This window comes from Trachurus trachurus (assembly GCF_905171665.1).
Source record: "Trachurus trachurus genome assembly, chromosome: 17".
In the NCBI taxonomy this organism is placed as follows: Eukaryota; Metazoa; Chordata; class Actinopteri; order Carangiformes; family Carangidae; genus Trachurus; species Trachurus trachurus.
Window position 1 is genome coordinate 23,006,302 of NC_139900.1, and position 22,487 is coordinate 23,028,788.

General features: G+C 43.2%; 1 protein-coding gene across 5 annotated transcripts; it reads left to right on the forward strand.

Moving 5' to 3' along the window:
* Window positions 1-60: 60 nt before the first annotated feature.
* On the forward strand, window positions 61-20,552 carry LOC311000657 (polyamine-transporting ATPase 13A3-like). Of its 5 annotated transcripts, none has more exons than XM_083991397.1 (33): window positions 61-348; window positions 1,790-1,862; window positions 2,897-3,070; window positions 3,423-3,602; window positions 3,694-3,764; window positions 3,872-3,955; window positions 4,602-4,671; window positions 4,770-4,904; window positions 5,077-5,149; window positions 5,266-5,397; window positions 6,173-6,340; window positions 6,445-6,602; window positions 6,685-6,873; window positions 7,879-7,940; window positions 8,767-8,917; window positions 9,138-9,260; window positions 9,368-9,385; window positions 10,149-10,299; window positions 10,414-10,534; window positions 11,274-11,398; window positions 11,532-11,695; window positions 12,051-12,182; window positions 12,311-12,390; window positions 12,475-12,517; window positions 15,195-15,304; window positions 15,540-15,636; window positions 15,800-15,872; window positions 16,127-16,304; window positions 16,646-16,827; window positions 16,992-17,080; window positions 17,165-17,245; window positions 17,534-17,629; window positions 18,716-20,552. In XM_083991397.1, the coding sequence occupies exons 2-33, from the start codon at window positions 1,809-1,811 to the stop codon at window positions 18,896-18,898; spliced, it is 3,747 nt and encodes a 1,248-aa protein (XP_083847523.1). In that variant the 5' UTR covers window positions 61-348; window positions 1,790-1,808; the 3' UTR covers window positions 18,899-20,552. The 5 variants fall into 5 exon arrangements, with proteins under 5 accessions (XP_083847523.1, XP_083847525.1, XP_083847527.1 ...); XM_083991399.1 differs by having other exon boundaries at window positions 1,808-1,862; XM_083991401.1 differs by lacking the exon at window positions 61-348 and adding an exon at window positions 426-443 and having other exon boundaries at window positions 1,808-1,862.
* The last annotated feature ends 1,935 nt before the right edge of the window (window positions 20,553-22,487 follow it).

The window sequence follows — 22,487 nt, forward strand, 5'->3', positions numbered from 1 at the left end:
TTGCAGGTTGACCGCGCTGTGCACATGTCGCTGCACTTCTTCCCGATTTGTTGCAACTTGCACAAATTCAGCCCAAACGCACTGTGTCCTCTAATGACCTCACATCCTGTTTTCCCCACTTCCTTCTGAATGGACCGGTTTGGGACGGTCCGGGTCCAGCGCAGCGTGGATCTGTGGTGTGGTGTGTGTCGGTCGGCGGCGCGGTGCTGCAGACACATGTCGTCGTGTAGATAGTCGGTGTCCACAGGCTGCAGAGACACAGACACACACCGTCCATCCGGCCAGACTTTCAACACAGCGACCCGACAATGCAACGTCGGACTCAGTGACACGGGAGAAGAGACACCGGTAGGTCGCTGGAAAACTGCACGAGCACGAGCTTCTTTCCACGGGTGTTTAGTGACGTGTGGCTGTGGAAAGGTGAAGCCGCTGCATCTGAACTTGTGAGACTGTTTTTATGACTTTGCACGATGCCAGTAAAAAAGTTAGAGCGGCTGGAGGTCTGTCTGCAGTCACTGTGTGTTTGCACAAGATATCGAGTTGCGCCAGTGTGGAAAACTGTTATTTATGGGGTGTTTTTCAGTCAAAGTGTGTTGTAGTAACAGGCACATTAGTTTTGATCAGAGTCTACAGATAACACCTTCCTAGACTTTAATCTGTCGTTTTACAGCTTCAATTGTGTGACATGTCCTGTAATATACAAAAAGCACAAACCACTCACTCTGAATCAGTGAGGGCATCTCCTGTCTGTCAGTAGCCTACAGATGTGCAAACAAGCTTTTTAAGTCTGAGGTCCTTCTACATAAGACTCTGTTTTGGGCTGAAGTTTTGGACTGTGGCTCTGTAGCTTTGGCTTTATGTTTGGAGTCTTTGTCCTGCTGGAAAAATAAATCTTATCCCAAGTCAGGACTGGATTCGCTGCAGGGGTTCAAACAGGATTTCTCAGGGAGCTGGTGCAGAGAGAAGCCCCCCCACACAGGCTGATGCACCAGGGTTCATGTTGGGGACGCTGTTCATGTTGATAGGAGTTACTCTGGTAACGCTGGACAAAGTTTTTAGACTGACGGACACAATCATTAATCTAATCAGGCTTTGTGTACTTTTATACCATCTATTATTTCTATCAACTGTTTGACAATTCCATCAATAATCAATGGGATTAGTTGTGGTCTTGTGTCTCTCTGGTTACAGGCGATGGCTCTTATTGACAGGTCTGGTCAGATAGAGTGTGAGTCAAACATTACTGTAGTAGGTGTGACTGTTATTGATCGGCAACATGTGTTCACGGTGCAAAGGTTTCCATGTATCTCTGCTTAACACTGCAGCAACGCATCATTAACTTGTCAGTAAAGTTGTCAGTTGAATGAAACAGGCTTTGAACGCAGCGTTTGTGGGCATGAGGAAGGTAGGGGAAGTTTCTGCTTACTCCTTTACAGACAGTTTATTATTTGCTAAGTGTGGCCATGGTGAGTCCGGCTTTTCCTTGCTTTACACTGTGACAAATACTTAATTGTATTTCTATGTTTTTGTCTACACAAATAATTTCAACCTTTCCTTTGTGTCTCCAGAGATCTCAGTGATTATATAAAAAAGTAAATGAATCACTGACCCGCTGCTTTCAAAAGCCATAAAACTGATTCTTTTAATGCCCTTGGCTGAGACTGAAGTTGCAACATGTCCTCTGACCAGGCAAAGTTGAAGACTCTTCTCTGATGAGAAAGCTCCAGCAAGTCAAACTCTGGTCGGAGTTACCGTAAATGTTTGTTTTCTTCTTTATTTTTCTTAATAGTTGTTGAACTTGTGACAGAATGAAGACAGGAGAAGAGGTGAAGATAATAAACAGAGGCCTGGAGGATGAGATGGTAAATATAACTTCCTGTTGTAATGGTGTAGTAAACTCTGTGTAGTGAGAACTGTTTGTTTTTAGTTTGATACCAGCATCATAACGTGTTAGTGATTGAAATACATATTTGGTAATGTACAGATGGTTGCGTTTTGTTATTTTTAAAGGACATACGCATCAGTGAGGATTCAAATAAATGCAGTATTTGAAACATAATGTCACTCACTGAAATCACCAAGAAGTCACTGTGAGAGATTGGAAATGTCAAAGTGATAGCGATAGAGCTTAAACTCGTTTAGCTTCACAGAGACTGAATGTCACAGTACTGTTAGTAGTCACTTGATATTTTGGGCAATATGATCATTCACAACCGGTGCTGCTGAGTTTTTATCTCTGTCAGTTAGCTTCACTGAAAAACTGTGAGTCTGGCTTCTGTTGGAAGATAACAAACTACCAGCGGTTTGTCAGAGAGGAGTCACAGGCTGCATGTTTCCAGTATTTATGCAAAACAAAGAGGCGACTGGCTGCTGGTTGTAGCAAGCGAGCGAGCAAAAAAGATATTTATTATAAGAAATCTTCCAGCTACACTGTGTCACTGCCAAAACAAGATGGTTTTTCACAGTATCTGCTAGTTAAAGAAAAATAGGATGGTGATGTGTATGCTTTTATTTTTGATAGCGTAGAAAGATGAAAATTCAACAGTGAATTGTGATGAAGCTGATTCCTTTGTATCCTCATCAATCAGCTGAACTGTGCACATGTTCCTTCTTTACCATGAGCAGCAGCCCCTGCAGTTTATTAAGAGTTAATTCCACGTGCACCGTCCTGCTGCTGTAAATACTCACCACAGCCCACAGCTAAAAACAATTTCTGATAAATACACATGTGTTTACATCTGTTTCTAAAAAAAACCATTGGAGCAAAAACACACGTTGCATGTTACAAACCCACAGACTGTCTGTGCTGTTTTATCTGTCTTCTGTCACAAACAGACAAACACTTGTCTGTCTGTCCCACACTTCTGTCTCCTGACATCCCCGTGTCCCTGTGCAGGAGGTGTGGGGCTACCGGCCCTGTCTGTGGAAGAGGATCCTGGTGGGCGTCGGTGCTGTTTGCTCCGGGGGTCTCCTGCTGCTGCTGCTCTATTGGCTGCCCGAGTGGGGCGTCAAGAGCACCTGCACACACACGTCGCTGAGGGACGCACACACACTGCTGCTCAGGACCACAGTACTTGCTTTCTTCTTAAACATTCCTCACTAGTTTTACTTTATTTGTAAGACATGTGCACACTTGTCAATTCACTATTTGTAGCCTAATGAGGTGACTACTGTGCTCGCTTTCCAAGAGGGGACATAGTTTTTGTAGATTTAGATTGAACGCATCTTTGTCTGTGTGAGTTAATCCGCTGCTTTCAGTGGATTTTGAGTTAACATCTTGTGCAGCTCACCATACCGCTGCACAAACATCATCCAGGCCCCTGTTACATTCTTTGGCAGACACACTGTAAACACTGCAAATGATAAATTCAGCGTTGCCTGACAGCCAAGAAAAAATGTAATTCTTTGTATTGTTACTGCAGGATGAGTTCAGGCAGTGGTTTCGAGCCAAAGTACACGTGATGTTGGCTCCGGGGAAGAAACCCTTTGACAGCTTGGATCTGCAGCCCACCGCTCAGCTGCCGAACGGAGACGGAGACCACAGCGTCAGTGCTGTGCAGGAGGAGCATCATGGGAAATTTGCTGAAATTCAGCATGCTGAGGTACCTTTGTGGGGGGAAAAAAGGCTTTTCTTAATATGCAGTTAGAATCAGGATTTTGTTTTACAGTGAATATCTGCTCCTCCCTCCTTAGATCCACTACTTCAGCCACCACAGCACTAAATACTACTGGGATGAGGAGACACACAGCTATGAGACGTATAAGTAAGAGTCCCACTGAAATAGTCCTGCTGCTGTTAGCACCATCATTTATCAACATGTTTCTCCTGTTACTAGTATCCAGTAGACATGGATGTGTATGACTTTTCTAGAGGCCTAGAGGATGTGAAGCTGAGCTGTGCCAGTGTCCACTCTGACCACAGCTCTGGACTTCCTAAAACACTGCAGGACTACAGGTACACAACACGCACCTGTTGTCATCAATATACACTTTCACCTCATTCAGTAATTACTGAAACATAATTCCCAAAAAGTGTGAGCTAACTCTATGTTTCGCTAATTGCTACATAGCTAATGTTAGCTGACGTTGTTGCTTTTACAAACCAGCTAGATAGGCTATAGGTTAAAGGTAAAAACATTATATTTTTTTATATTTTGTGATTAAAGGTATTTTGTAACATATTATCTAAATGGACTTACACTTACAGTATATCTTACAGTATATCTATTCTATATATCTATCTATAGTTACAGTATATCTTCTGTTGAGTATGAGATGGATTTGTTGAGTGTTGCTTTAAATAAAATTAGTTTTTGGTCAAAAATGTTGATTCTATGGGACTTTGCACGATTGCATAGTGTTGCCATATGGCAACAATTTACCAACGACCCCCCCTTTACAAAAAAATTTCGTTTTTTTTTTTTTTAATATTTCTGTTATTTAGACAATTTTAAGTAATAAAAACATGCAAAACATTTTTTACCATGCCTTAGTAATATTTCATGCAATAGCTCTTACTTGCACAAATGAAACTTCAAACTTGCCACTATTTAACTATTATAAAAGAGTAGAAATTATACTTTTAATTCCTCTTTCAACAGGAGGTTGTTCTTTGAGGAGAATGAGATCGCTGTGAGAGTGCCCTCTCTGTTCAAGCTTCTCATAAAGGAGGTGAGTTCAGCACACCTCCTGTATTACCACACCTGTCTTGAGTAAGACATGTCCCCTCTTATGTCCTCAGTCCATGTTTCTGTCTCCTCCTCCACCAGGTCCTGAATCCTTTCTACATCTTCCAGCTCTTCAGCGTTATTCTGTGGAGTGCAGAGGACTACTACTATTACGCCACAGCCATAGTTTTCATGTCCGTCATTTCTATTGCAACCTCACTGTACACTATTAAAAAGGTGAGTCATGTGGGATCCCCAGGGCGAGTAGGAAGTGGACTGAGACGTAACTTTTATGGGACATGTGCAGTGATAACAGTGTCAGTTAATCATCTCATTCATAAATAATCACAGTGCAGCCTGCACACTGGACTGGTTGTGTGCGTTTACAATTGAGTCTTTGTTATTCCAGCAATATGTGATGCTCCATGACATGGTGGCAACGCACAGCGTGGTTCGTGTTTCGGTGAGCAGAGGAAGTAAAGGTGAGCTCTCCTCTTCTGTCATTATCGATCACATTATCGATCTGATTGAGCTAGCAGACAGAGAGAGAGAGAGAGAGAGCAGGATATGTTTTTCACTGTGCCGTTGTCGCTCCTAGATATCGAAGAGGCCATGTCGACAGAGCTCGTGCCGGGTGATGTCATCGTCATTCCAGCCAACGGGATGATCATGCCCTGCGACGCTTTGCTCATCCATGGAACCTGCATCGTAAACGAGAGCATGCTGACAGGTCGTGTTTCCTTTTCTGTTTTTAAGATGGGAGTAAAGGAGAGAAACAGGCCTCTGTTCCTTTGTGATATTAGATACCTACTTTTTGAAATATGATGTTTCCTATCTGTTTTTTGTTGTCGATTAAGACTTATTAGAGGAGGTGCAGGCGATCAGTCAGCATCCACTGGGTCTCAAACTCTCTTTATCAATCAGCCTCAAATATGTTGTATTTGCACATTACACACCTCAGATCTTTAAGCATGTCTGCCTTTTTTTATTCCCATACCTCTATGGGAGGTGCAGTTTTATATGGAAGGAAAACGAAAAGTAGCCATTTGTCACATCAAGTTGCAACGCAGTGTAAAAACAGTGCAGTATGTTAGCGCATGTTAATTTCTTTCTTTTTTTTAAGTGTTTATTTTTTAGACAAATAACACAAGACATGTGTGGTAATAATAACAGGATTTAAAGACAAACAAAACAAAACAAAAACATATGAGACAATACAAAATAGCAGGTGCAACAAACATGGAACGTAGTAATAGTAATAATGGTAATAGTGAACGGGAAATATTGATAGACATGGCGAGTAGCAGAGATAATAGAGTGTGGGGAGAGGTTATATGATAATGATAGTTGTTGAACAAACAAACAAGAAGAAAAAGAGAAAAAAAAAATGAAATAAATAAATAGAAAAAATGAATTAATTTCAAGGCTTTACTGATGAGGCACCGTGTTAACACATCACTGCTCCTCCTGCATGTGGCTCTTACTGGACGACTGTTCATCTTCAGGAGAGAGCGTGCCAGTTACCAAGACCAGTCTGCCCAGTCTGGGCGAGGAGGCAGCCTGCAGATACGACATAGAGGAGCACAAGAGACACACCCTGTTCTGTGGCACCCACGTGATCCAGACACGCTTCTACACCGGTGAACTGGTCAAGGCTGTCGTGGTCAGAACAGGTGAGACAGAGGAGAAACAGGTAACGGACTCGTGCTCCTCGCGGCTGCACATATTCAGCCTCTATGAGCAAACGATCAAATGTTATTCCTGTGCACTCCCACAGGCTTCGGCACAGAGAAAGGTCAACTGGTGCGCTCCATCCTTTACCCCAAACCCACGGACTTCAAACTGTACCGAGACGCGTACCTGTTCCTGCTGTGTCTGGTGGGGGTGGCGGGGATCGGCTTCATCTACACCATCGTCCTCAGTATCATGAACAAGGTATAATAAAAGAAATACAATGCAAGGAAATACAGATGTCTAAACATCAGCTAATGATGATGGTTTGTTTCTTGATAATCAGGTTCCAGCTAAAACCATCATCATTGAATCGCTGGACATCATCACCATCACTGTGCCACCGGCCTTACCGGCGGCCATGACAGCTGGAATCGTGTACGCACAGCGGCGTTTGAAGCGAATCGGTATCTTTTGCATCAGTCCCCAGAGGATCAACATGTGTGGTCAACTTAACCTGGTTTGCTTTGACAAGGTAGGGCAGAGATTTATGTTTCCAGTTAAGAATTCAGGAAGTGCTATTTTTATTTTTAATTATTTAAATTCAGGCGTCTCATCCTCATGTTTCTGAACTGTGCTTAACTTGGATTGGATATAGTCTTGACTCCGGATGCATAAAAATTTGTCATGAAGCACCCAAGATGCTTTTATGACCATGAATGTAAAGTGAATCCTGTCATGAGGAGCTGCTGAGGTTGTACAATGACTCAATTTGGCCACAACATTAAGTACCACCTATTTATAAATCTATTCATGCTGTGTTGATTCAGTTTGATAACATCCTATGTCATCTATAATAAGAGCAGTGGCTTGAATATGCAGGAAAGCCGCTTATAGCAAAAAAAATGTTCTTTGCGTTATTATTAACGCATCTAGTGAGTAGGGAAAGCTTATATTAACATTTATATTACACTAAAAATACCCTTGCCTTGTTTCTTGTTTTTTCTCTCCCAGGATAATAAATGTGATGTCTTTTGGTTTTGGATTGATGGTCAGATAAAACAAGTCTTTTTAAAAGGGTTAGTTTACTTTCACTCATTACCTAATAACTCATTGAGAGAAGAAACAGATTAAATTGCTGAAAATAATAAGTAGTCGTAGCCCTAAATCAAAGTCTGGTTTGTGATTGTACAGATGGTTTTTCTTGCGAGGGAGTAACATCTCTGTCATAGCTGTAATTCCTCACTGCCTTTTTTTCTTTATCTTTGCATATTTGATGTTGTGGATTTTTGAGGATCGACCCACAACAGAACTAAATTGAAACCAGCAGCGAAATGTTTCTGCCTGAGAAACATCTTTTAAGATGCTGATGGTTGTTTTACTTCTTCAGTTGTGTTTAATTTGTGCTCAGAGAGTGAGTGTGAATGTTTCTGCAGGTTAGGAACGAATTCTCTTCAAGTCAACTGTAGATGAAGAGGAGTAGCCTGACCTGTGATTTCCAAGCGTTAATGTTGTGTATGTGCGTTTGTTTCTCCTTCAGACTGGCACTTTGACTGAGGACGGTTTGGACCTGTGGGGTATCCAGAGAGCTGAGGACGGCAGGTGGGAGGAGGCCTCTTTGCTTTTGTTTTGTTGTGTAACACAGACACATCTGCATCAGCTTTCTGGGAGTAACTGCAAAGCTGACGAGAGTCGAAAGTCTGGGGGGAGTTGATGACGGCTGAAGCAGATGTTGTGAAAAAGCAGCTTATTGGCTACTCAGAAATGTGGGAATGTATTTTTCTTCAGTATCCTCGCTATTTTCCTGCCAAACTACATTTCTTCTTTTCTTTTACATTCCTCAGAGGGTCGGTCTCAACTTGAATCTACAGGTAGATGTAGCCTATATTGTTGTATGAGATTTTCAACTGCCAGAGTAACGACCTGTACCATCTCTGTTATGCTCATCTGTCAGGACTCTTCTCACAGTGAATTCACTCTGTTTGATTTTTGTTTCCTCCACCTCGATTTGTGAGGTATTAAACTTTAATAGATTGTCCACAGATGGATATCTCTGTGTGACTATTTCATCTAGAAACAGTTTGTCTTAATCTGATGAATCTAAAAGGACAGACGAGGTGTCCACTTTGTCCTTAACCTCTCGCTCTTGTGCATAGAAGAAAGAGGCACATTCACAGACACTGAAACACTCAAAATTATGTTTACTAAAAAAAAAAAGAAAAGTTGTTTGGTGGATGTTTTTATTTTTATCTCTCTCTGGAAAAGGCTTCTTGTCTGGTAGGAAAATAACATATTTGTAGTGTTTTCACCTGATGTCATTGGTAACCACCAGAGCACTTACATGACCTTATTTACAGAGCGTTTTTATATTTGTATGTGATTTGCTCCCATCCACCTGCTGAGTCAGATCCTCCGTCTCGTGTTTCAGCTTTTCTCCGCCGGAGTCTGACGCAGCTAAAGAGAGTCTGGTGAACTCTGCCTTTGTGGCCTGCATGGCGTCCTGCCACTCACTGACCAAGATCGAGGGCGAGCTGTCTGGCGACCCTCTAGACCTCAAGATGTTCAGCGCCGCAGGCTGGGTGAGGAACAGCGAACAGCGTGCTCAGCTCAGATAACCGCGAGTACATGAATTATGCAGCACCACGCTCGCCGCCTTGGCAGGGCGAGTCGGCTAAAACGGTTTAAGTCTGGTATCCTGGATTTTCTGGCAACAACAGCTGTAAATGTCTTTTCCCTTCAGGAGGACACAGCGACTGAGACATTATTAAATTAATATTTGATATACCATTTTTTATTTAGATCCTAGAGGAGCCCACGGAGGAAGAGACTGCGCTGCACAATCCCATAATGCCCACAGTGGTGCGACCTCCGAAGCATGCCGCCCCTGAAGCCAATCAGAACAATCCACTGACTCAGAACATGGTAGAGGGTCTCTCTCACACATTTTGGCTAAACAGAAATAATTAAAATAGATTTATTATTATTATACTTGAATATAATTCAACTTTTCACTTACTTTTCTTTTTCAGGAGCTGTCTGAATTATCAGTGAGTACTTCCTCTTTCCTGAAAACTTCAAGTTCTTTAAAGGGATAGTTCAACATTTTGGCAAATTGGCCCATTGCCATAATCGCTATAGTCATAGCAGTAGGTTCGTTACCTTTAATTGTCGGTGCAAGCTATTTTTAGATCGGCGGAGCAGAGCCGTGAGCTGCTCAGAGCTACGCTACGGAGGCTAAAGGAATTTCTTGGTTTCCCTCATCAAACTCATCAAATACACAATCCAACAACTCCAAAAGGCTGTCGTGGACAAATTGTGAGCTGCACATTCACCACGCTATGAGATAATAACGGAACATTACGAGATGGAGTTGTTTTCGAGGCAAATTCCTGCAAAACCGCTGATGCGTGTTGCCTTCAGGGACAGCCTCCGTAGTGTAGCTCTGAGCAGCTCGCGGCTCTGCTCTGCCGTTATAAAAATAGCTTGCACTGACAATTAAAGGTAACAAACCTACTGCTATGACTATAGCGATTATGGCAATAGGCCAATTTGCCAAAATGTTGTACTATCCCTTTAAGCAAAGAGTTTGACATTTTAGGAAATCGACTCATTCACCGCCTTAATTAGTGTGTGGAGTGTAATTGATCTGTTAGCTTCCTTTGAGCACAGATCACATGGATTGTTATATGATGGATGAAATTAGGTCATTTGACTGTGTACAGTATGTCTGAGATGCAGGAAATAGAAACAGATGTAATGATTGTGTTAATAACGTCCGTGTGTGTACAAAATGTTTGTTTTGTTCCTCAGACCTGTGAGATCGGTATTGTGCGTCAGTTCCCCTTCTCCTCGCTGCTGCAGAGGATGAGTGTGGTGGTCAGGAGGTTGGGGGAAAAACACATGCACGCCTACTTGAAAGGAGCTCCAGAGATCGTGGCCAGCCTCTGCAAACAGCAAACAGGTCTCAAATCATTTTATCCCTGTCATCTCTATAAAAATACATAAAGTGACTGAGTTACCCTTCAGTGTCTTTAGCCACAGGTCAGACTGAACCTGGCTTTGTCCCTCTGCTCAGTCCCACAGAGCTTTGCAGAGACTCTGGAGACCTACACCATGCAGGGCTTCAGGGTTATTGCCCTGGCACATCGACAGCTGGAGTCCAAATTCTCCTGGCACAAAGTCCAGAGCTTGAGCAGGTACATCTCAATTCATAGATAACGCTGTCCACAGTGCGCTGTGTGCGCCTACCGACGGGAAAATACCTGAATTATCCTTCTCTGAGATACTGTAACTGTAGGAATCAGCTCTGTTGATATGTTGATTGTTCTGATCTGGGCAAACATCAGACATCAGATGAAATGACATGCTGTCTGAATATCTTCAGTCCTGCTACATGTGGACAGAAAATGTCCTTGTTATCTAAAACATGCACCAGAATCTGTAAAACTATTTGCTTGAGCAGAAATACATCAAAGAACAGGCAGTAAAATCATTTGTAGCCTCCATCTGTCACAGTGAAATACAGCCACTGTGTATGGTGCAATTGGTGTTAAAGGTAATGATAGCAGCTATAGACTCAACCCCGTATTAATGATTCATTTGTTTTTCTTGCCTCTTTTTACACATTCTGGGGTCTGGATGTTTGCCATCATTCTGATAAATGTAGAAAATCATTAACTGAAGGAGGCACAGACAAGGCAGGTCAGCAGTAGGGCAGGGTGTCAAATAGGAGAATTACAACTCTACAGCCCTTGTGATGCAGTAAGCATTACATATTCATAATGCCTGGTAATTACAAATGGAAAGGTATGTCCTTTATTGTCTGATTCTCTGACATCTGAATCGATAATGTGACCCTAAACATGAATTTTCTGCGGTGTTGATGAAACATATTGGTGGTTTGAATGGAGAGATGCATGATGTTGTTGCTTTCAGGGACTTGATAGAGACCAACATGGAGTTCCTTGGTTTGATCATCATGCAGAACAAAATAAAGCCGGAGACTGCCGGGGTTTTACACGAGTTACGACAAGCAAACATTCGCACTCTGATGGTCACAGGTAACGCAGCTCAGTGAAATGCGAACACAAATTGCTTTATTTATCCCCAAAGAATTCAGTGACATGTCTGAAACTGTGACTTCCTGTGTCAGACTAAACTCATTTCCCTTCTCTCTCCTGCACCGTCTGATAGGTGACAACATGCTGACGGCCATATCAGTGGCTCGAGACTGTGGCATGATCCGTGCACATGAGAGGGTGATTATAGCCGACGCTGCGCCTCCTAAAGATTTGCAGTCTGCTAGTATCACATGGCATTACACTGAAAACCCCTCTCCGACAGCCAAGGAAAATCAGGTGAGAATGAAAATCTCAGAGCCACTGAATGAGGAGAATGTGTAAAACCACCGGCTTTAGGCTGCCTGGTCTTTGTAACCACCGTGTGTCGGGGAGGAAACCAAGCGCCTAGTTGTTTTTAAAACCTGCATGCTCAGCCATTTGTGTGCTGTTGTTTGTGCTTTGAGTTCAAACAGTATTAATCTCAAATGTCTGAGCAAACTGAAGCAAAGAAACACACAGAAACTTCCAGACATGCTCCGTGTGAACGTCTCCTTGTTGTCCAGATCCCACAATGTGCATTTCCACATTTATATCTGCAGCCAATCAGATAGAAAAGAGCACAGGAGGTTGAATCTCGTCCTCTCTTCTCTAGTCTGTTGAGATTAACCTGGAGGAGGGGGCAAGGGACGAGCATCAGGTCCCGCAGGAACAGAGCTATCACTTCGCTGTGAGCGGCAGAGCCTTCGCTGTCATCACCGAGCACTTCCCTCAGCTCGTGCCAAAGGTACAGGCCCGTCACATGTTGACATTAGTGTCAGGTGTGCATTTGCTTCAAAGGTGTACCATTTGAAAGAGAAACTCCTGTTTGGATGTTGTTGTAATTCTTTATGTGTCCACACGGGGGTGCTGCAGCTCGTACTGAGAGCCTCTGTGTTTGCCCGCATGGCTCCAGACCAGAAGACCCAGCTGGTGGAAGTCCTGCAGAGCATCGAGTGAGTCTTTTATAGGTTTGGTGTTTGTTCTGTGAAACAGCGTCGAGATTTTGTAGCATCATCATCTGTTTGTTTCTCCTCCAGCTACACTGTCGGGATGTGTGGGGACGGTGCTAACGACTGTGGAGTAAGTGTGAATCAGACACAAATCATAACAATAATAGTGCATCCTGAGGTGTTACTGTAATTCAGCCTGATCCTGTCTTATTGTGAGACAGAAACTGTAACATTTCACTCCAGGTTGACCCTCATGTGTGAATCGGTATCTGATGGGATACCATGACTGTAGAGGCCTGAAAATACCTGTGTGTCCAAAAGGGTTCAGAGCAGCAGCATTAATGTTTGTGGGTAGTGGGGGGAAAAATCCTCATATCAAGTATAAGTGTAATTTTGTTGTTTTAAGTCATTAACCTCCACCCTGCACCCACCTTATCCTCTATTGAATTACAAATTATTTAGAATACAACAAAAGCTGTTTTCATGACATTATCCTACTGTGTATTTTGGTAACTGGTACAAGGACATACTGTACATCAGTCTTTGTAGTCTTATTGACCACTCAAAGAGTTTTACACTTTCATATTCACACACATTCATACAGTGCTTTGCTACCACGCACTAATCTGACACAGTCAGATAACAATAATAGTGTATCCTGAGGTGTTACTGTCTTACGGCGGCACGGTGGCACAGTGGTTAGCACTGTTGCCTCACAGCAAGAAGGTCCTGGGTTCGAATCCCCGGCCGCCCAGGTCCTTTCTGTGTGGAGTTTGCATGTTCTCCCCGTGTCTGCGTGGGTTTCCTCCGGGTGCTCTGGTTTCCCCCACCACTAAAAACATGTCGGCTAGGTTAATCCTCCAGTCAGCGCCCCTGACCAAAGGCACTGGCTCATAATCTGGAGTCGGTCCCCGGGCGCTGCACCGCGGCTGCCCACTGCTCCTCAGGGATGGGTTAAATGCAGAGAAAGAATTTCACTGTACTAGCTGTATATGTGACAAATAAAGTACCTTTACCTTTACAGTCTGGGGTTCAGTATGTCACCCAGAAACACTTCAGTGAATGATCACAGCTGTTGTTATTTAAAGGGATAGTGTAACATTTTGGCAAATTGGCCCATTGCCATTATCCCTATAGTTTTAGGAGTAGGTACGTTACCTTTAATTGTCAGTGCAAGCTATTTTTAGAACGGCGGAGCAGAGCTGCGAGCTGCTCGGCGCTACGCTACGGAGGCTCATGGGAGTGAACGGAGTTGTCTTAGAGGTGAATTCATGCAAAACTGCTGATGCGAATTTCCATCGGGGGCAGTTTTTCAGCAAGCAGTCTCTGCATTTGCCTCGAAAACAACTCAGTCTCGTAACGTTACATTATTATCTCATAGCGTGGTGAATGTGCAGGTCACAACTTGTCCACGAGAGCGTTTTGGAGTTGTTGGATTGTGTATTTGATGAGTTTGATGAGGGAAACCAAGAAATCCCATGAGCCTCCGTAGCGTAGCTCTGAGCTCACAAACCTACTCTACTATAGGAATTATGGCAATGGGCCAATTGGCCAAAATGTTGAACTATCCCTTTAACATGTAAAACCAAATTTGGAAAAGTAATTAGCAGTGGCGGTTGGTGGTCAAATTAGTTGGGTGGGCTAATAAATAAATTATACCCATTAAATGGTTAACACAGCTAAAAGTTAGGGTTATCCCATCTCACAAAAGTATAGCAACTAACTAGGCCTACACACTGCATTAAGTAGAAGGGTCTAGTCCAAAAAAAAAAAAAAAAAAAACTTCACCTGGTTATCTCACACATACACACACAGTCTCTCTCTCTCTCTATCTCTCTCTCTCTCTCACGCACGCACGCACACACACACAAACACCTACACACACACACACGCACGCACGCACGCACGCACGCACGCACGCACACACACACAAACACCTACACACACACACACACACACACACGTACGCACGCACACACACCCGACGATATTGCTCAATTAAAAAGACGATATATGCAGCTCATATCGACGGCCTTTCTGGTCTGTTATCGCCATGTCATGGTGCTCCTGGTGAGTTTAGAAACTAGATTCTCCACTTCGTTCATGTTAGCAAAGACAGTTTAGAGCAGTAAAGTAGCTACCTGTGATGCTAGCGCCTAGCGCCGCTGTTTCTGTCTTCTCCCTCCCACAACAACACAACTTTTCCTCCGGTTCCTGTCATTGGTCTGAAAACAGCGGTGTTGGGCTAAATGAAATTAGCCCCAATGACAAGTAAACCAAGGGGGCGGGACATGACGCCTGTCAATCATTGACCCTGCGTCAGCCCGCTGCTGATTGGTCAGAACCGTTCGGCCTGTGGGCTGAATGAAATTAGCCCAAACAGTCGGTCAATGGCGAGGGCGGGACATGGCACCTGTCAATCATCCACAGTGGGAAAATGAATGAGAGCAGACTCGGTGAGCTGGGGCTGATTAAAATTAGCCCATTTAGAGATATCCTGTGTTTTTCTTGAAACTATTTAATATTGTTGCCAGTTCCGATTTTCCTAAGACTTAGAACAATCTTTTGTATGTTATTTAGAGAATATAATATAGGCTATATATAATATTTTTTCCTCATCTTTTGTTGTGTAATGCAGGGAGGGCTTAGCCCCACTAGCCCATTGATACCAGCCGTCACTGGTAATTAGTAACTCCTTCATGAAGGGGAGTGAGGAGTGAGTAAAAATCAGCAGATTAAAAGAATTCACCGAACTATGGTTTAAAACAAAGTGATTAATAACAATAATTTCTCTCTCTCTCTCTCAGGCTCTGAAGAGAGCTCACAGTGGGATTTCCCTCTCTGAGCTGGAGGCTTCTGTTGCGTCACCGTTCACCTCCTCCACCCCCAACATCTCCTGTGTCCCAAACCTCATCAGGTAGCAGCTCATGGATGATATAATTCAGAAAAGAGAATTTTAACTAGGAATATATCAAAAGTATGTTGCGGATCGTTTTACACAATTTCAGACTTCACAGCTACAATCACTGATCCTTCGTAGACAGCTCATAAACTTATAACAAATTACAGCGGTAGTTAATTTCCTTGAATGAAATGTACAATCATAAAACATTGGACTATTCAATTGTGTCTGTGATATTTTCACCCTGCAGGGAGGGTCGAGCTGCTCTCATAACGTCGTTCTGTGTGTTCAAGTTCATGGCTCTCTACAGCATCATCCAGTACCTCAGTGTCACCCTGCTCTACTCAGTAAACACAACACTCTTATTCTTACACCTGTGTAACATTGTGTTATTGTCAGCCGTGAAACCACAGAGTGACATGTCGACACATCGACTGTGACACGGTGGAGTTTTAATAAATGTTTGACTCATTCAACATCGACTCATCCTCGATATCTCTGATACTACAGATCCTCAGCAACTTGGGAGATTTCCAGTTCCTCTTCATTGACATCGCCATCATCCTCATTATTGCCTTTACAAGTGAGTGGCATGAAGACAAGCCCCCAAAAATCCTTTTGATCAATGTTTGACTTTAAGGCACAGACAAAAATGACTCATTAATTTCCAGAACCCCTTCAACAGAACATGTTGCTCGTGTTCTCCAACAACTAAACTCCTTCTCACTTTTAAGTCACTTCACAGCCTAACGCCTCTGTATCTGTCCCATCTACTCCAAATCTGCACACCTGCTGGACACTCGTCCTCCTCCCACTCCCCGTTGTTTCTGTCTTCAGTGAGCCTGAACCCGGCGTGGAAGGAGCTTGTGTGGCGTCGCCCCCCGTCCAGTCTGATCTCTGGCCCGCTGCTCTGCTCGGTCCTGACCCAGATCCTCACCTGCCTGGGCTTCCAAGTCCTGGCTTTTCTCTTGGTGCGACAGCAGAGCTGGTATGAGATATGGACGCCTCAGTCAGAGTGAGTAACACATTTGAAATGAAAATCCGCCCAACGACAAATCAATAAATGCATGGTAACACTCCTATGTGTGGATTGCTACACATATCTGCAGCTTTTTAATCATTCAAAGAGCGATAAAGCAGTGAATCCAATCCAATTTGTCTGTAGACAAAACAGGGACAAAATAATATTGAAAAACTCAAAGAGTCAGTTCATCAAATTGTACTGAAAGAATTCATTTAGACAATGTAAGCTGGTAAGTTGTCATGAAAAACAAACAGTGCAAAGGGATAAAATGTTTGAAAACCTTCCAGCAGTGTGTTTTTACATGTATCCCTCTGTCCTTCCTCCTCCTGCAGCGCCTGCAACGTCTCCAGCTCCAGTCTCTCCGACAGCCAGAACGTGACAACTCCCGTTGATCACAAAAACATCAGGAACTACGAGAACACCACCCTCTTCTACGTCTCCTCCTTCCAGTACTTGGCTGTGGCCATCATCTTCTCCAAGGGAAAACCATTCAGACAGCCCAGCTACAAGAACTGTAAGACTTATGTTGTCGTAAATGTAATTCCCATAGTTTTTCATTTTATAAATTCAGTTTTCCACTGGCACGAATCCACTCCTACTGTATAGCGTGTGATGACTTGTGTTGAAAACTACTATAAAACACAGTTTGAATAGATTTCTGTTTGTGTATCGCATCAGGGCCGTTCATGCTGTCCTGCATTGCTCTGTATACTTTCCTCCTCTTCATCCTGCTGCATCCTGTTCCTGCCATCGACAGCTTCCTGGAGGTAAAACCCGCTTTTCTTTCTGGGTGTTGCATGAAGTTGATGAAAAAGCGTGTGTGCTCAACCCACTGCTCTGCCTCCCCTCAGATCGTGTGTGTTCCCCACGACTGGCGCATTACACTGGTCGTCATTGTCATAGTGAATGCGGCTGTGTCTTTCATGCTGGAGGTACACATCGCACCCGACAAGCTCTCTGTTACTGATCTCCTTTGTTTAAACTAGAAACCCTATGATTTGCATGCATTGATTTTTTTTCCCCCCACTCCTGAATTAGTGCTCAGTAGTAGCTTCGTTGCTGCCTGATGAATGAAATCAATGAATCTGTTTTTTTTTTTGTAAGTTTCAGTTTGAGTTGTTTCTATCTTTGTGCGTCTGTCTGTGGCTAAAACCCAATCTTCATCCTCCCTGTCATGTTTGATCGGCCGAGTCTTAAGTTCCCACTGAAATCTCCCGTAGATTTTGATCCTTGACATCATCTTGTGGAGGCTAGTTTTCAGAGGCAATCAGGGGGTAAGCCGCCCCACAGAGTGCCCTTCTGCCGCCACACCTCAGGTTGGGAAGCTTTTGACTACACTTCTTTCTGTTTTTGCCCGGTTTCACTGTCTAGATAGTGTCACACTTTTCCTTAACTCTGGTCTGATTCTCTGGCTTTCTTGCATATTTTCTTCTGATGATCTGTTTCACATCTGAAATGTCAATAATAAAGACTCTATAGAGTCTATAACTAGTAACTATAAGAGACTTAACCAGCGCAGATGTGCAGTTTATTACACATTTGTGCCAATAAGGAGATATTGCTATTACATTCTTTTTATAACATATATAAAATAGCAACAGTAAAATTTGTGCATGCACATACATTTAAATGTCCGTATTCTTTTTAGAGGACATAACATGTTGTGAGTATATACTGTATGTTAAAGGTTCGGTTGGAGATCTTATTCTGGATCATTTTTTACTAATCTGCTAGAAATCCTTTTAACACCAGATTGCAACTGAAAAGGCTTTTTCACAAAAATGAAAAAAATCACTTGCCTGGGGAACAACAAGCCTCAAAAAACACCATCCAATCACGTACAATGTCACGTTGTAGTCAATTGATTGCTACCGTCTGTCTCCCTCTCTCCCTTTACCGACGTCCGCGGAAAGGTGAAGGCGTGGCTTCAGACAGAAGTCTGAAAGGGGTTGGGACTCTTGACTTGTATATTTTCAAAATTTCCAGGATCTCCAACCCTGCCTTTAACAATATTAAATTCATATATACTAATTATTAAAACATGTAAAAGTTCATTCTTCTCCTTTTTTTTATTTTTATTTTTTTACCATGTCTGTCTTCCAAGTGATCCCAGATGCACTACTGGACACTACTGTATCAACATGTACTAACAGGCTTTGGAATTAATATATAGTATATATTATATTTTAGATTTATTCATTAATATTTATTTAATAAAAGTCTATGTAACATAAATGACATTGAAATAAATGAAAATATGTCACTGCCTCAGGTCACCGTCTTGTCACAGAACTACAGAAGAGGCTCTCTACTTCATTCAGAAGAGAAGATGTATACATATAAAAATCTATATTGTGACATCACTATTTTCTTTCCCTAACCTTCACTCTGCATGTTTTCAGGTGGCCAATGACCGCTGGGCCTCGTCCTTCCTCTCCTGGTTGTTCTGTCGGAGAAACAAACCTCCAAAGGTGCGTTACATGCACTTGGCCCTGGAGATGCAGGACGACTCCGACTGGCCACCCAAACCCTCCACGATCACGCACGCTAACAATCCACAGTCGCCCATCTCAGACCCCCTCTGACACCTACATGACCAACGCGCAAACTACTGCACAGACTCAAACTACAGCCCCTGACAAACCTGCATTTTCCATTAGCACGAGTGTAAGATTGGATAAATGGTCAGGTGATTATATTTAGTATGTGGACTGTGATGGATGTCAGCAACAAGCCTCCATAGAGAAGAAGGGCTACTCCTACTGTAATGACTGATTGACACACTGTGAGCTACTTGTACTAAACATTCTCCATTTTAACATGGACAAACTCCCTGCACTTGGATTTTAGCCGCATAGCTGTGCCACACTGCTGAAACCTGAGCCACAGGCCTCTGTTAAAGGAATAGTTAAATATTTTGGAAACACAATGCATTTTTTGCTGATAAACATGAAAGTAGTAGTCTCGCTCACCAGACCCTCCTCCAGAGAAGAAGGAAAGTAGTGACAGCAGGCGGTCAGCCTAGCTTAGCACATAGACTCTAAAGTTTACAGCTAGCCTGGCCTTGTCCCAAGCTAAAATCTTTTAAAGCTCACTGATTATAAGTTTCAACTCAACTTATTTTATCTTAAGTGGGGATAACCAGTGGTTTTATGGATGGTTACTATAAGTGTCCTTTGGTTATGCTACCTGGCAACCACACAGTGATGACCTCACTTCAGGCTGGCTCTGCCGCTCTCAGTCACTGTGCTAAGCTAAGCTAACAAAGCTTCATATTAAAATTTTAGTGGTTAGAGATCTACTCAGCTAAGACTCAGTGTTAAACTTCTCCTTCAATGTGACTGGATGTTATATCGTTTCTACTGCACAGGCAAACAAAATGCAACTCTTCTACTGGACAGTGGTTTTAATATAGCCTACAGCTGTCATATCAGTTTTTTCACTATACAATCCAATATCTGAGCCAATGAAGCACATTTTTCTCACTGAAAAAAGCATCAGATACAGATACAGATACAGTACTCAGCTGCTGCTTTTCTCATTCACTTGTCACTGTTGAAAAGCACTGGATGAATCTCCTCTGCTGCTAAGATTTACTGGTTGTTAAGCAGTTTAAGGTCATATGGATTCGAAGAAACACGAGGACTGTGACTGGTAGGCTACTGTTGTTTTTACAGAAAACAACCCACCGCTGCATTTGTTTCTTAAGAGTTGCTTTGGTTGAATTTCTTCCTGTGGAAGAGAGAAGCAGAGATGTGCGTCCCTTTTTTTTTTCAAGTACTACGAGTACTGCAAGAGAATCAAAATGAAAAATTTCAGTGTCCCTCAGATTCATTATGAAATGTTTTTTTCTTTGCAAAATATGAATTAGTTTTTCAAAACAATGTGCAAAAAGTTTTGCATTTATTACATCATTTAACAATACTAAGGTACTGTACATAGGTGATGATGTTTTAATAGATGAATGCAAATTAATCAAAATGAATCTTTGAGACACATGCTGCTGCTGTGACAATTATACAATAATTGATTTTAACGTTTGATTTTTATACATTATTTTTTAGGTAACTGTTTACAGCTGTTGTACACAGCATATTTTTCTAGTCAAGTGTACAAAATGATGTAATTGTGAAAATAGAGAATAAAAAATAAAATAAAATAATCACCAAAATGTCTCCATTATAACTATAAAAAAAGAGCAATATTTGTAATGTGTTTTTGAAAATTGTAATAAACTTATTTTCGTATTTCTACAACAGCACAAAAGTGTCTCGGTTTGTGTCAACAAATATTCCTGTGTTTGCTCTGCAGAACTCCCATTATATTTCCCAATAAATCTTTATATTAAGCCACTCTTGCGTGCTTCGTGGGGGGCTGACCCTGGTCACACTTTTTCAGCCAAGACTTACTGATCAATTATGGGCTTTCCCAGCCTCCTCGCTGCCTGGCATATGGGCGCTTAAAGGCGCGAGAGTGGAGGAGAAAGAGGGGTATCATTTCATGTGGAGATCAGGGCCCATAGGCAGTGAATGGGTGGATTTAGAGGGGACTGTGAATAAGGGAAGGGGGTCCTCGCTTGTACCAAAAAGAAAGGAATCTCCCACAGATCAGGGAAGAGCCTTTTTGGGAATATTCATGATGAGGATGAGGACGCATCATGAATTCATGTGTGTCTCCCCTGACTTGCACGGATCATCTTTTCGGTAAACACTGATGTGTGCAGAGCCGCGTTGTCTTGCTTTCTATCCGTGTTTGCGATGTAGTTTTGTGGATAGTGTTGCCTCTCCACAAAGCAATATGGGTTTTTGTGTACTCTCTGCTGTATTCCCTTTGTATCACTAGAGCAACAGATGGAGAGTGGTGGACGGACATAAAGAAGCTAAAACACACAGGCTTTCTTCCTCACAGCTAGCTACTCGCTGAAAAAGATTTTCTCAAGCTTGCGCTCAGACGTGTGCTATTTCAAACATTTTGGACTTCATCTCCTTTCTCTTTCGCCCATACGGTGTTTTGTCCGAATTGTGTACTTTCAAGATTTGGGCCTGTGCACACAGTCTTTGTTTACTGCTTCTTTACTCACAATGGATCCCACACAGTGATTGGACCTGCTCAGACTGTTCTGTAGAGTAGCTGCTGCCACTGTGGCAAACTCCTCCGCAACAAAAGTTGACAAAAGTTTTGTGATGTGTCTGTTACCCTCCGAGCACCATACATGCATTCACTTATTCTTCACAAAGTTTACAAGCAGGAATCAGTTGGCTGCGTCTTCTTCCTCTTCTGGTCGCTGGACACGCATGCGGCCTTTGACGTGATTAATAGTCAGGACACAAGGCCAACCTGATGCTCACTTACGGTTGGCCTCATTTTTACAGATGACACAAAAGCGCCCACGTCTGGTAAAAGGTCTGTGACCCACCAGACGGTCACAAAGCCCCTCTCCTCCCTCCTGTCCCCTAAGCATGGGCTCCATCCCCGGGCCCTCATGGCGTTCCTGTCCCCCTTCCTTTATCAGTCCGCGCAGGCCTGAATGGGCTCTGTGGTTGGTCAATAAATTCAGTGATTCAGGGGGTGGACAGTTGCAGCCGTGTTAACGTTTGTTCACAGGCTTGTCGGAGGGACGGGCCCCGCCCCGCAGCTCTTTGTCTCCCCTGGTCCCTCAACAGGTTAGAAGTCAATGGAGGGCCTTGTGCGGAGGTGCCAGGGGCATGGATGGAGCCGCCTCTCACATGGCTTTCACACAGGGGGAGGACCAGCTGGGATCACTGTGACACTTGTTAGTGTGGGGCCACACAGCATCGCTGGGTTGTCTCTCCCGCTGTCCCCCGAGGGGCCTGTGCGATACTCGGCACCTTAAACAAACTAATGGTCGAGGCTGAGGTCTTGCTTCGCGGTAAGACGATCTGCACTCAGAGGCCCGCGCTGACCACAATGAAAAGAGGTGCACAAGTGTATCTTACCATCTCCATTTACAGATCAGACTCACAATTAAATGAGGTCAGGCCTTCATTTGGTCTACAGTCTGCGGTGATGGTGAATCCGGCCTTTAAACGTAGACTAGAAAAGCACTGATAGAGCTTTGCGGCCCCTCAAGGTGCCGCGGTGTTGCCGTGTTATGTCTGCTTTCTCAGACTGAGCTGGGCCGAAGCATGGGAACAGTCAAAGTGGGAGAAAAGA

Coding starts and splice junctions, on each gene's coding strand:
- LOC311000657 (XM_083991397.1), top strand. CDS start 1,809: ATGAAGACAGGAGAAGAGGTGAAGATAATAAACAGAGGCCTGGAGGAT. Junction 11,696..12,050: donor CGACAGCCAAGGAAAATCAG/GTGAGAATGAAA, acceptor TCTCTTCTCTAG/TCTGTTGAGATTAACCTGGA. Junction 15,637..15,799: donor GTGTCACCCTGCTCTACTCA/GTAAACACAACA, acceptor CTGATACTACAG/ATCCTCAGCAACTTGGGAGA.